The sequence below is a fragment of the Rhea pennata genome, chromosome 8, assembly GCF_028389875.1.
Source record: "Rhea pennata isolate bPtePen1 chromosome 8, bPtePen1.pri, whole genome shotgun sequence".
Classification (NCBI taxonomy): Eukaryota; Metazoa; Chordata; class Aves; order Rheiformes; family Rheidae; genus Rhea; species Rhea pennata.
In genome coordinates, this window is record NC_084670.1 from 12,600,186 (window position 1) to 12,614,359 (window position 14,174).

At 43.7% G+C, this 14,174-nt stretch overlaps 1 protein-coding gene across 8 annotated transcripts in view; it reads right to left on the bottom strand.

Moving 5' to 3' along the window:
- Positions 1 to 12,716, bottom strand: part of KDM4A (lysine demethylase 4A) — a 28,651-nt gene extending 15,935 nt beyond the window's left edge. For 3 of the 8 annotated variants that reach the window (XR_009959043.1, XM_062580908.1, XM_062580913.1), the window contains exons 1-12: positions 12,574 to 12,716; positions 12,065 to 12,217; positions 11,518 to 11,693; positions 10,333 to 10,447; positions 9,233 to 9,426; positions 7,747 to 7,796; positions 7,100 to 7,203; positions 5,890 to 6,027; positions 4,690 to 4,940; positions 3,781 to 3,971; positions 2,160 to 2,524; positions 58 to 178 (exon numbers count right to left, since the gene is read on the bottom strand). Coding sequence is in view for 7 of the 8 variants with exons in the window: in XM_062580908.1 (XP_062436892.1) it covers positions 58 to 178; positions 2,160 to 2,524; positions 3,781 to 3,971; positions 4,690 to 4,940; positions 5,890 to 6,027; positions 7,100 to 7,203; positions 7,747 to 7,796; positions 9,233 to 9,426; positions 10,333 to 10,447; positions 11,518 to 11,693; positions 12,065 to 12,202 (1,843 nt within the window). In the remaining variant the exon portion in view is untranslated. Of the gene's footprint in view, positions 1 to 57; positions 179 to 2,159; positions 2,525 to 3,780; positions 3,972 to 4,689; positions 5,007 to 5,889; positions 6,028 to 7,099; positions 7,204 to 7,746; positions 7,797 to 7,923; positions 8,056 to 9,232; positions 9,427 to 10,332; positions 10,448 to 11,517; positions 11,694 to 12,064; positions 12,218 to 12,413; positions 12,544 to 12,573 lie in introns of those variants that run through there. The other 5 variants (XM_062580909.1, XM_062580910.1, XM_062580912.1 and 2 more) reach the window with 5 other exon arrangements.
- Positions 12,717 to 14,174: the final 1,458 nt, after the last annotated feature.

The window sequence follows — 14,174 nt, forward strand, 5'->3', positions numbered from 1 at the left end:
CTGTACACAGTGCGGGGTAAGGCTCTCGACAGTTTCACCAAAGAGCGCAACACTTACCATCATCACTAATGCAGTCTTTAACCAAAAGCGGGTGATGGCGTGGAAGCTTGCTCAATGGTTGGCGACGGCCCTTGGACTTTTTACTCTCTTTCATTGATCTTATGTACTCCTTCGCTACCTGGGCAAGGAGAAGCAATTCACTAGTCATGTAAGCACATGTCCTTTTGACCTTTTTAAGAATTTACTTAGAACTTAAAAACCCCTAAATGCAACCAAGTCTTTCGAAAAACTACTTACATTGTTTTGCAAAGGAAAACCAGATAGCAAAACTAAACAGTTTATTTTCATTGTTCAAGTCTGTACTAGCTCTGTTGAGCCACTTAGGATATCGACTTTGCACAAGTCCCAATGTAGCTTTTTATATAAGTCTGTTTTTAAGAATGGTGTAAAAGACAAACAAAAGACAAGTTGAGCAGTTCAACTTGGAAGAGCTACAAGAAGTCTCGAGCATTCTGGTAAAATCAGATCCCAAATTAAAAAGAGAATTCCAGAGCCTACTCAGGCATCTTGAACTAACAGGCTTATTTTAAATGGAAGAAAGTTTCCACCCCATCTGCTTATTATTTGTGTTGATGTCCTTCCAGACAGACTGGAAGGAGGAGACCACAACAGTAAACTCATTTCCTCTTCCCTTGGTCTTGCGCAAAACCAAATGACATGCACTGACAAAATTACTACTAACCTGACAAGAAAGGCAAGAAAGACAATACAGGCAACGATTTTTAACAGCCTAGTAACAACAGAAGAAGCTCACATTTTGAATCTGTGATTCCTCTATAAACAGAAGCAAATTTTGAGATTATATGCATCCCTCATCTTTTTAAGTCTCCTCTTTTCTTTTCAGACAGCAAGTCAGAAAAGGGTTTAACAATCATCATCTCTGATCTCCTACATAGCAGTTGGCTACAAGACTTCTCAGCACAGAAATGCTTTTGTTCAAATGGCAATTAGTATTCCCAGTTACTATCTGATGGAAAACTTGTTGTGAAATATACTGTACATGGGAACACCAATTACACTTACTCAGCAATTCTGCTTTGCCCAGTATTGAGTATCCAATAAGAGACCAATATCAGCAACAGAACTTCTTTAATTTATGTGTATGTGAGAACTCTTTCTCAATTTCTGTTTACTTATCCCTAGATTTGCTTCTCTGCTGTTCTGCTTTTGTTCTTCCTGAGTTTTGAAGGTAACCGTTCACTTCAACAACACTTCAATACATAATTGGAAAGGAGAACAAAATTATTTGAAAAGACAGCAATGACAGGTAAGATTTTAACTAGTATAGCCTTTCCTTGATTGGGTTATCCAGTAGAATATTCACTGACATTTTTTTTAAATATTCAGATTTATATTTTCCTAGTAAATTTCTTTTCATTCTGCCATTTGTTTTAAAAACCTGCATATATGGGCAGATGCATGCAGTTTTATATGAGAAAGATAAGCTCAAGCATATATTCACATGCCTGTAATGAATGCTTAACTAGACAAGAGTCACCTTGGGAACGAACAGATGTCTACTATCATAAAAGTACCTGGATCAGCCTGTAACACTACCATCATAAAACCAACTGAGACACTCTTCTCCTTTAAAACAGTAAAATTTAGAGAAGTTCTCAAAACAAAGCTTCTCTGTTTCCCTTGAAGAAGAAATAGAGCAAGACTTTCATCTTAATTTTTTTGTTCAGTAAAAGCTTTAAGACAGCGGTTAATATGCTGGATTACACACTAAGATCACTCAGAGTAACGATATGAGAGATCATTTCACTCAGCAATGCCCAAGACATCACCTGTCAGCTTGAACGATTATCAAAACTGTTGGGCTGAAACAAGAAGAGAAGACCAGGTACTTAATTTTACTTCTGTCCCTTTATACCACTCAAGGAAGCAATACTCAAAACATCACTAGCTGCTAAAACATTCCAATTGAATGTTACACTGATCTGTAGGTTATTAGAAAACAGATTAATTACTAACTGACCTGCTATGCAAATACCAGTGCAATTAAAGTGTAATCAACACAGATAGGAAGTTCTGTCACAGCAAATCCATGACCTTGTAACATAGCCCCTATGCTTTCTGTATCCTGACATTCATACCTCTGCCAGTTCTTGTTCATTCACACTGGCTGTAGCACTGGCTTTCTTTCCCGAAGTCTGTTCATTGTCAGATCCATTGGCATCTCCTTTAGCATAGCTATGGACAGTAAGCACCCCAGCCGGCCCAGGAAGAGTTCTTTTTGGCAACAGATCAGTGGATTCACAGTCTGAAGAACCAGAATATGCTGGTGAGCTGGGCCGAACACTGGAAGTTGAACTCAGCTTTGAAGCTGGCAGAGCTGAAACGGAGTTTGAAGCATGTGAAATAGAGAGATCTAATGCAGCTGCTTCTTGCTCTTCCTCTTCTTCCTCCTCAAGCTTCACAGTTTTCAGTTCTTCAAATTTGGCCAATGAGTCCACACGATCTGAAAGAAAGGATATACTAGCTGTTACTAAAGTCTGGGCAGCACAAAGAACAGCCTGCACCACTTGCATGAAGCCAAACCAGGAAGACGACTACTAAGCACAAAAGAAATGTGAAGAAGTCAGGTAAAGAGAAGATCATTAATTCAAAGACTATAAAATCACAGGTGGTTTGGAGAGGGCAAATAGAAGGTGTCTCTTCTTTGCATTTTCCAATATGAGAACAAGGAGGCATTAAACAAAACCAGTAGAACATGGGTTCAAAATAAACAAAAACAGATGGTTCTTTTTCTTTACATGATGAAGCTAAACTGTGACTCCTGCCTGCATGATGCTGTGAGTAAGAGATCACCAGGTTCAAGGGGACTTAACAGAAGAGAAATCAACACAGGATTATTAAACGTAAGTTGCAGAAGTTTGGAGAACAGAATTCTAGACGAAGACGTCATATATGCTTGCCCTGTTCTTGCATTGTTCCACAGGGACCTTGATCACAGTCAAGGTGGAAGATAACTGACCCAGCATAGCCACGTTAATTTTCCTCTAGCCTATTGATTACTACCTTACAAAGAAAAGATCTATAAAGCACATCTGCCAGAAATCTGTATACGCTTTACTAAAACAATTGTGCAACATTTGTTTAGAAATTGTACTACAAAACAGTGATCTACACAGGCCTTAGACTACTGAGGTATCCAATATACTTCTGTATGCAGGCAGGCAAAATAAGAATAGAAAGAAAAACACAAAGACTAGAAACAACAATTTTTAAAGCAAGTCTCATACAATACTTCCTGTTTCTTTTAAACGAGCTGCCAGGCAACACCCACACGACATGGTCAGTCAGTCACTCAGGCAGCTACAGGATTGTTGCCTACACCTTTGCTCTTCCCTGACGGTTTTAGAGTTCTCAATGGAAGTTATATACACATAAACCACAAAAGCCAACAGCTCAGATGAACTGCGGTTATCTCATTTACTCAGAGTGCTAGCAGAACTGTCACATACATTTAACCACAGAGAACAACTTTAAAACTTTCTAGAGTGACTGTCTCATCTTAAAAAAGTGGAGAAGTCTTAGACTCGTAACAGCAAGTTTCTGAACTGCCTGCCAAACCAACACCTGCTTTTTGGACATGGTAACACCTTACTGATTGGCCTTTTGAGAAAGTGCTCCAGACTGAGGTCTACCAGTTTCTTTCCCTGAACAGGAACATCCTGTCCTCCTATACCAGGATAAACTTTGATACACAATTACCTGGAAGCTTGAACCCGCGTTCACCCTGCTGCACAAGTCCACTGGTAGGTCTCACGGGAGGCTCTGCCACATCCACTTCATACTGCACAGAGCTCAGCTCCTCTTTGGGGAAGGCCTCACTCTCACTCACCTCTTGAGGCACTTCCAGGCAGACTCTATGCCTCTTAGTTCCTATACGATGCTTGGGCACACTGCAGAAGACAAATATGTGCATCGCATTACAGAACTTCTCAAGGTTGCTGGTTTTCTTTATGGACAGAAAAGATACAGCCCAGTTTGGGTCACACTGTCTTAACAGTCAGTATACAGCACGCCAGATAGTTCCCAAATTGTCATTTCTGGCTTTCAAAGAAGAAAAATCAATCATCCTCAGGGATGACTTCTCAGCATCTGTTACGTGCTATGGGGCTATGTTCTAGCCAGACGTTCTTTACCTTTAAAATAAATAGTGTTGCAAATAATGGCTGGCACTGCCTGAAAAGTATTTAACAGCAAAAATAAAATGATGACCCTGTCACAGTCTGCAGCAAATGGGAGCTGTGCTCCAGCACAGCAAATTTCAGCACTGATACTAATGGAATTTACTAGCAAGTACTTCTCAGGATCCTAATTCACTGCCTGTTTTCTTCTGGCCTCTCAGTATTATGGTGCATATTTCCCATTCAAGCTTTGGACAGCTGTCCAAAGATGAAGAACTATTACCTTTCAAGCCAGTGATTTTCCCGTTTGTCACACCATCATCAATATGCATCCAAACGGCAAAACAACAAAGGGTAAACACCATTCCCCAAAAAACAGACTACTGCTAACTCTGCCATTGTTTTCTGGGAACGGCAAACGTTCAATTGTGGCAGGATGCAATTTCTCATAGTCTGAGAGAAAAGCAGAAAGAACTATGTACAGCATTACCTTTTTGTCTCATCCCCGTCCACCTCCTCTTTACACGTTTCCCCAGTTTCCATTTCCTCAGCGCATTGTTTCCCACTCTTGACTTTTTGCATGAGATCTCCTTTAAGGAATTCTGCTGCCTCTGGTGTTGGAAGAGTGTGGTCAATGACAGTCACGTCCTTCCCAGCTTTCCAAAGCTTGTAGCGATCTGGCTGGTATTTTCTTACAAACACATCCATAGAGATCTTCACCATGTCCTTCCGGCATGAGCACTGCAGTCAGACAACATACTCAAGTAAGGCCATATACTCAATTTTACTCTGCTTTCAGTAGCTTAACTGAAGGGGAAGAAAAAAAAAAACACGCACAAATTCATGTATTTAAGCCTCAAAACTCTCAAGACTATGCCCCAGGAAATCAAAGGTACATATAACATATACCACATTACTCACTAAAAGCTCAGCAGAAAAGTCAGCAACAACTTCAAAACAGCAAACCAGAAAGTATCACACTAGCTAAGAAAGCAAGCGCTATTAACAGAGTTGCTGGTAGAAACTGACAGCCTTGAAAAATCCATGAGCTCATGCATCAACAGTCAGCAAAAACACAGGTTATAATGAGTATGTCAGAACCATATAAACTCTGGGCCAACCCAGAGCAGCAGAGGTTCCCCTCGTCTGAGCGTGCCTACAACTTGTGTCTGAAAGCGTTCACTCCAACAAGAACTTCTGGAAACATAACTCGTGTTAATGAGGCACCTTTACAGAGACATAACACTATTCCAGTCTAAAGGCCAGACCAACATAACTAACTATTTTGATAATTTAAGACATACTTCTAGACTAAAGTGTCAATAAATAATTGTTTAAAAGCCAGGCACAGAATACTGATTAGCCCTGACCACCAAATACAGCCTTTCACATTTGGAAAGATGATAATAATTTATCTTTTGTTTCTCTCTGAACTCTTAACCCAAATCTCACTTGATTTGCACAAGGTAAAACACATTATATGCTATCCAGTCAAAATGAAGACATGGACACGAAGCTGAGTGGACTTCGCCACCATATTAGAAAGCAAATATTGCATCTTAAATGGATATAGCACTGAGTTCACTTCCCTAAAACAAACATCAGGGGCTTAATGAAGAACAGAGCATTAAGAGCAAAGAGCACCTGCATCCAGGTTATCTGTATGTAACAGAGGTAACAGACTGCTTACCAGTACAGACTGCTTCCCATACTCTATCCATCGAAGAGTAGCGAAGTTAGTAGATTCAGCACAGTTAAATCCATGATTAAAGCCAGCATGATAACTATAAGGAAAAGTTATCATGAATTCACCAGCCTCCTGTGTCACCTAAAAAACAATTGAAACACTGCATTGTTATTTACAGCTGAACAGTTACTTTGTGGATTTGCATAAAGGGAGCTTCTGCACCCCTCACGCAACACATTAAAAAATCCCTTCCACACGTAGCAAGTAATTCTACACGCTACACTGGATAGATTTGATATTTATCTTCACTATTCTATTACTTAAGGTGTATATACATGTTTGCTGGAAAGCAACACCTACTTCTACCTAGTTTTTACTAAAACACAACAAAATTGGTTGAAGTAGCATAGCAGTAGTTATATGTAGGAAGTATTTCTTGATGAACTATCTGAGGGTCACAAATCAATTATCATACTCATCTGTATTTGTTGAAGGTTTGGGGGAGCAGTGTCTACTGCCCAGTACAACTATCCATACACATCTTGGTCTTTTCTTTTGTTCTCGCAATTGCTTTTCATATTCAAGTACAACTCTCAGTCAGCCTTACACTGCTCTTCAACAACTTTTCCTCACCACCTAACAAAGGTTCATGCAACCTTTCCACAATCTCGACAGATGTAACAGCTCTTCTGAATGAGGATGCAGACCACGACTTTTCAGAGTGTATGTCGAGGGAATACGACATTCCCTTGTATGAATCAAGAGATCATATGAGGGAAATCAAGAGAGTAGGAGAGAGAAGTGTATAAACTTATGAACAGTATGAAAAAGTAAACAGGGAACAGGTAATACTTCTCTTGAGGAGGCAGATCCCAACAAATTAAATTGGCAGTGGAACAAAAATAAAGTCCTCACAGCATACACAGTTAAGCAGTGAAATTATCTGACACGGGATGTTGCACGTGGTTTCAAGTTAAAAAAGAAAAGACAGAAGACAGAGCATTTGTTTTTAATACCTCTTGCTAATTTTTTCTGTCTCAGGAACTCTCTCAGTACCCAGTTGCTGGATAAATGGAGAGAATAGTGGGAAAGTACTTCTGTACATCCCCCCTGCTGCTATTCTCCACTCCAAGCATTTGCTGCTGTTAGAGATGCAACAGGGTTGCACAAATATCTTCCCTGAGCTGGTATAAACATGAATACTTTCCCAAACCTTATCAAATGGGATGCCATATTTCTTCAGAATTGATGGGGAGATGAGGGTCATCTTGTGACGGAGAAAAGCTTCACAGCTCTGGGCGCTTCCGGGAAAGAAACCTGTTTAAAATAAAGGCAAGGAGAAACGTTAATGTTCTGCTGTGAACCGAATGAATTCTTCATTTTTTAAAAATTATTTTTTTAAGTTACCATCCAAGCAGTATTTTTCCCTTGACCTAAAGGTATGGGCCACCTCATATGAAATGCAAAAGCTTATACTCTGAAGAAAATGGTTCCCAAGAAAAAGGCAACTCCTGCAGATTTGTCTTTAACAGATGCCATTTTGAAAGAGCATAAGACAGACTGCACACGGAAGGCTCTTTCTTTGGATATATCCTTTCAGTTCTGACAATCAATAGTTAAGGTTTTTCTCATTAAAGGTTACACAGTCCAAACTGTGTAATAAACAAACACACAAAAAAGTAACCCCCCATATATTATGGGGTGTTCATGCCAATCTGTGCTCTTAGAAATGTTACGGGCATGTCATACACTTAAGAGAGCTAAAACCTGTTGCAGCTGTCCACAAGAGCTAAGACATAAAAAAAAAAAAAAAAAAAAAAAAAAAAAAAAAAAAAAAAAAAAAAAAAACCACACAAATACCTTTCGCAAGTCTCTCCAGTCGCTTCCCATGTTCTGGAGGGATAGAGTACCTGCAGTCATAAGAAGTCAGTAGGTTCAAATGACATGACAAAATCTTTAAGTTTGACTGGAAATCATAACCGGACATCAAGGCATGAATTTTTCTCTCTTTTTTTTTTTTATTGCTCTATTCCCACATTGTCTCTTTCAAAGTCTGACAGTATTAGCCACAAATCTTAATCAAAGACTTTCGTTTCTCCATCCCAAGGGAAAACAATAGCCAAAAGCTGACCATCTCTTCCACAAACTTTGGCTTAAGCCGTCAAGGAACTAAAAAGTCCGAGACATTTAGTTAACAGATTTGTACAGCAAAATATGAATAGCAAGAAAGAGAAGAGCCCTTCCTGACATGACTCACTTCAGTCACACAATCAATAGTACCAGTACAAGGAGAAATACAAAGCAAGAGAGAAAATGGAACCATCTCTTTCAGTAGCTCAGTCCTAGACTGGCTTAAATCATTTGCGATACCACACCACATGCATCACACTTCTTACGCACGCACGTAACTTGCGGCATGCACTTTAGGGCTATGTCTCACTTTCTGCGTACATGCCTTTTTATGGATACCCCAAAACTCCCAGTTGCTTTGGTGACAGTAGCTAACACCACCTACAGAGTTTTCTTTCAATCTGGGACCGAGTGGTATAGAACTCGATGCAGCTGCTTGCTGAACAAATCAGACTAATGTGTCAGCAAAGTTAATTTTTTCCACTTACTACTGTAAAAGAAACAATGGCCAGTTTATCCAGCTAAACTTTTTTTTTTGGTACCCATAGTACTGATACTGCGTGAGGTTGTTCACTGGTCACATGGCTAGCTATTACTTTTTACTTCAAAGTTGTATTAAAAGCCAGCCAAAAATACCGGTTTCCAATAAAACTGCCAAGGAAACAATTGTTGAATTTGCTTCAGAAATTTATTTGTAAACAGAAGAAAATGATTCACTCTTAAAATGCAACTCATCTACATAAAAATTAGGGAATCTCCCTTAAAAACTATCATGAAAACTCAAGTACTGGACCAATCACTCAGCAAGCTACACTAGCATGCCTTTAGGGCTATGATAAACAGATGTATTTCAAAATTTGTTAAAAGCTGCCTGTTCCCCTAGCAACTAAATGATGACAGGCACATTACCTATGTATGGTCACTGCAGACTCCCAGAAAATCATAAGCAAGATTCCAAAGCTCTGGCCCTACAGCAGCAGACTGTCCATCCTGCTCTAGAATTCTGAAAAACTCTTTGTATTAGAATAACAAATGGACTTTCCAGAAGATAACCAGGCAAATTCATAACCAGCCAAATTCTATTGGAAACATATACTGTTTTCCAGTTCCTTACAGGGGTAAATCGTTTACTCAAATTTTGTAACTCCACTACTTAGAAAAAGAATGCCATAACAAATTGGAGTCTATGTCTAGAAGCTTCCCTAGAAAACCTTACCATGACTTGGGTTCTCCAAAATGCAAGTAATTAATACTATAGAGATCCATGTCCTCAGTATGCCAAGCAAAGGAAGTTTTCCACATGCCGAAGTAGAGATAAGGAGTATTCACTCCTTCAATGGTTATGCCGCTTTCATTCTCCACGATATCCAAGATTGTGTTCAGTCTGCCGATATTCCACGCGTCTACATGCTGTAAAGCATAAGTCTCATGTTAAACCAGCATCATGAAGAACAGAACCATGCAACTAAAACCAACAGTTACAAAAGGTATCAGATGCTTGTGGTTAAAGAGCAGACTGAGACAAACCACTTACTGACACAGCGCAAACCATTAGTTAGTTCACCTAAAATACAATTTTCACATGGTATTAGCTTATATATAGTAATTGTTTACTAGCTACCTTTATGTTGGGAGGGAAAAAATAGCCAACAGAGTAAGAACTAAGAAGGAGAAACAATCATGAAGCTAACAGACTACACCGGAAAGAATAACACTGTGAGCTAGAGATGGTGTTCTGTCTAAGTGACAGCAGACTGAACCTTCTTGGACAAAAACACTTTTCATCCCAAACTGCTTTTTAAAAGAGTGAATTATCATAATTCAGGAGACTAGCAAGCAGACTAGTCTACCTCGCACACACTTTTCTAATATTTATCATCCTAATATTCAATGGCTAAAGAGCTGTCCCACAAAAATCAATGGGTGCGTGGATACCAATGCAGTGACTGGCAATACTTTCCAGCTCTCGTACACATTTCAGGACAAAGCTCCATAAAAGCAAAACTTATGCTGCAGTAGTTTTTCCTTTCTAGAAAAGTAAATCGTATTGCACTGAAGCACTACTAGGTGAATAATCATGTGTCTCTTACTTAAGAAAGGCTACTGGAGGTAATGTTGTATCTGGGTTAAATGGAAAGTATGCTATAAATATATCGTTTACTGTGTTCTTAGATAGCATGCTCCAGAAGCTACAACTCTGTTAAGACTACCATTAACTCCTTCTGAAAGGTAGGCTCAAATGCTAGATGAACATTTCTGGAGTACAACACACACAGGGAAAAAAAATGTTATTCAAAAATCGAAAGTTTTTCTCACCTTCTCATAAAGTGTGCCATTAACATCAGCACCATAGATGGGGGCATTGAACGTTAGGTTCTTCCAGTACTTTCGCTCAAGGTCTTCAAAGTCTGTGTACCGAGGTGTGCAGTATCTTAAAAATAAATCAGTAAGTAAACAAACAAAAAAATCTTTGCAGTTTGATACTTCAGGAGTTAGAACATCAATATGCTCAAGCACTGAAAGTACAGAAAGCTATGTTAAAAATACCTAATGCATGTTACCAGACTATCAAAGCAGCAACCAAAGGACCAAAGGTCTGTTCACGTGAGACTTAGAAACAAAGGAACAGAGAAAAAAGTGACTTTCTCATTTCTTAATTTACTTTCATTTTTGCTTCCTGCACCTTCCTCAGCTCAAAACAATTCCACTTTCTTCTTGTTGCTACTTAACAAAGCAGGCTGCATTTGAAACTAGAAATGGTACAAAGAACTACATATGAAACTTGAACAAAGTTTTAGGCAACTGCGAAACCAACATCCATGTTTCCAGACTCACCCGTAAGTAAACTGCTCAACCACGCTCAGTTTATCAACAGAATATCTGCTCTTGATGTTCACTCCTCCTAACTACATACTGGCCTCCTTGTGCAGCACTGACTGAAATCAAGTTTATGCTGTGGCATCTGATTAATGTATGTATCTTCCAGGCTATTGCATATATAGCATTAAAGAGTAACTTTCAATAAATTATTCTATTAGAGAAACAGAATCCTCGAACATCTGATGTGTACTACTCTTGCAAGACAAAATAAGGTGCAGCAGACACATCACCGCTAACAACTCCAATGACATTTCTGAATAGTTATTTCAAAGACTGTATTGTTTAAACTTATTGTAAGTTTTTTTTTTCTTTTTCATGTCATAAACATTCCTTTCTGTACTACTCTATTCTATAGAGATTTTGATGGTCTAACAAGACTCCATAGCAAAAAAAAAGAACAAAGAGAGTTCTGCTGACATATATACCACCTTGCCAAATGAAACAAGTTATAAAGGCCTATGTTCACCTAGGGAGTTCTACAAGTACAGCTTCTCTCGCAGTGACAGTATGCTCACACTTTTGTCCAGAAGTCTGTAGCACAGGCCTGATCTCCGTGAAGCTAGCCAACAGCGATTCACGCATTAACCACGCCTTCGTAACGAAACGCAAGCACAAGCTTACTTGTCACTGTTTGCAATTCTTCTAAATTCTCGGACTGTCATAGCCTTCTTCTGGATGTTGTACTGTGTGAAGAGGCCCGACTGCCCAGTCACCACCTGCTGGATCGGGGCTGGGATGATCAGTTCATCAATGTCATCGTAACACCTTCGCGGTTTCCATTCCTTCGGAGGAATGATCTGGAGGATCCACAGAAAGCAGGAAAGCATCAGTTAACCGCCGAGCACACCCAGGCATGCTGCGACTCCCGCGAAGCAGTCGCTGTTAACTAACAGCTCCTACAATTTCCCTGGGAAAGTATCAGGCTTAATCGAGTTAGGTTTCGCTGCAAACCGCGGGCGCCTCCTCCCCGGTTCCGGCCGCGCCACCGCTCCCTCCCGGCCGGCGGCGCCGGCGTAAACAAAGGGCGGAGCGGGGCGGCGCGGCCCTCCCGGTGGCGGCGGCGGCCCGGCCTCCGGCGCAGCCGGGCCGCCGCACGGGCGCCGCCGCCGAGCGCCCGCGGGCCGGCCGCGAGGGAGCGGCGGCCGGCGAGGGGGGTGGCGGGGCCCACCTTGGCGAGCCCGGCGCGGTGGGCGCCCTGCGACTCCACGTAGGCGATGTACCGGCTGAAGTCGCGGAACTGCTCCATGGTGGGGCGGAAGGTCATGATCCGCGCGCTGGGGTTGAGGCTCTCCAGCTCCGAGGCCATGTTGCCGGGCCGGCCCTGCACGGAGGGGGGGGGGGGGGCGGGAGGGCGGGTCAGGCGCCGGGCACCCCTCCCCCACGCCGCCGCCGCCGCCCCGCCCCGCGCCGCCGCCTCGGGCAGGCCGCGCCGCGCGCGCGCGCGCGCACCGCCCCCCCCGCGCGCTCCGGCCCGCCCCCCTCGGCCCGCCGCCGGCCAATCGCCGCGGGGTCCGCACCAGCTCTGTCCCCTCATTGGCGGAGGGCGCCTGCCCGTCAGGCGCGCGGCTCCTTCCTCCTCACGGCGGAGAACGCCACCGAATCACGCCCCTCCCCCCCCCGGCCGGGGCGAGCCCGTCCCGACGCGGAGGGATTTGAGTCCACGTCCAGCGTGCTCACGTCACACGGCGTCACTGCGCTTCGCCTTCTCCGCCCTCCGCCTGGCTAGCTCCGCTTCCCCTCCGGCCGGTGTATCCCTCCGCACCACGCGCCCAATGAGTCCGGCAGGCCGCCGACGCCACCGCGGCCGTTCCTCACCGTCCAAGCCCCGCCCCGCCGCCCCGCCCCGCCCCCTTCCCCTCCGTGGACCGCCCCGTCGCCTCAGCCAATCGCAGCCCGCACTCGTGTCACAACCAATAGGAATTCGACATCCGGCTGGGGCGGGCCAGCGAATCAGGAGGCCGGGAGCGGGGCGGTTGCTAGGCGGATGGTGGCCGGGTAGAGGGCCGGGCCGGAGGGTGTCGCTAGGGGGCGGTTGCTACGGAGACCGAGGCCTGGTCGAGCACCCCCGGCGGCGGCGGCGGCGGCGGCCATTTGGGGCGGGGCGGGGCGGGCTGCGGGGGCCGCCGGGCGCCGCGGGCAGGCGCGGGCCGGCAGCGCGCCCCTGCCCTGCCCTGTCTGCGAGACACGCGAGGGGGACTTCACCCACGAAGCCGTGGGTCCTCTCGGCCCCCGTGGCGGCCTCCTCGCGGATGCCCCGCGCGGGCGCAGCCGAGGCCGCGGCAGCCTGGCCGCCTCGCGTGCTGCGCCCTTGCTGTGTGGGCGTGCGCGGCGTGAATTCTGTGTAAACGAGTTCTTTCTTGAGCTCATAGGTGTCGGGAGCTGAACGTGAACGCGCAGTAGGCTTGTGCTAATTTAATGTATTAACGGAGCTAATTATACCCCTACAATTCCTGTGTGCAAGCAAAGCCAAAGCAGAATTTGATACTATGCAAAATTCTGGCAGCCAGTGCAACCTGAACTGGAGCAGCTCCAAGCCCGGCCCATGCTAGAGAGTTTTGCCAGCACAGAGAGGTCGATTAGAGATGTGGATAAGTGCACCCGTGGCCAGTGTACATTGATGATCCATTGCTGTTGTGCTGAGGATTGGGAGCTGCCAGTAAGGCTTCAGCAGCAAATGCTTTTAAGTGTGGACAGGGCCTAAGACTTGCCGGAGCCTGTCTACTAATATTGACCCCGTGGCTGGAACGGGCTGTGATTGTCACAGCTCATGCTGTGCTAAATTCTTTTTAAATGTATAAGTGCCAATACACTTACACAGGTGCCAATATGCAACCTTGAAAGTAAGCATACGCCACTCAAAAGACCTCATAACCATGCTCAGAGTCCATGCGTGGTCCACCCGTGCCTCAATAAAACCTTAATCACTGTTTGTGCCGCCTGATGTAACTTTCCTTTGGGGTCACGCTATGGGCATGAGGAAACCCTTTTTCTTATGAAAAATCCTTCCCAATAAAAATATGTTTTCAGTGAGCTGCTATTTCTCTGATTTTTCTCAGACTTTGAATTGGCAGGCATAAGGACCTAGAACCCCGAGCTGGGGAAAAAAAAAAGAAAGAAAAAAGAAAAGGAACAGGCACATTCAGCCTCCTGCAGACTTAGGTGCAAATACAGGCAACTAGAAGCTAAAATTCTGAGAACTTTCTGTTCCTGGCCTTTGTCAGCCTGGCAGCTGCACTTGCTTTTCGATACTCAAGAAAGACCAACTTCCCAATATCAAG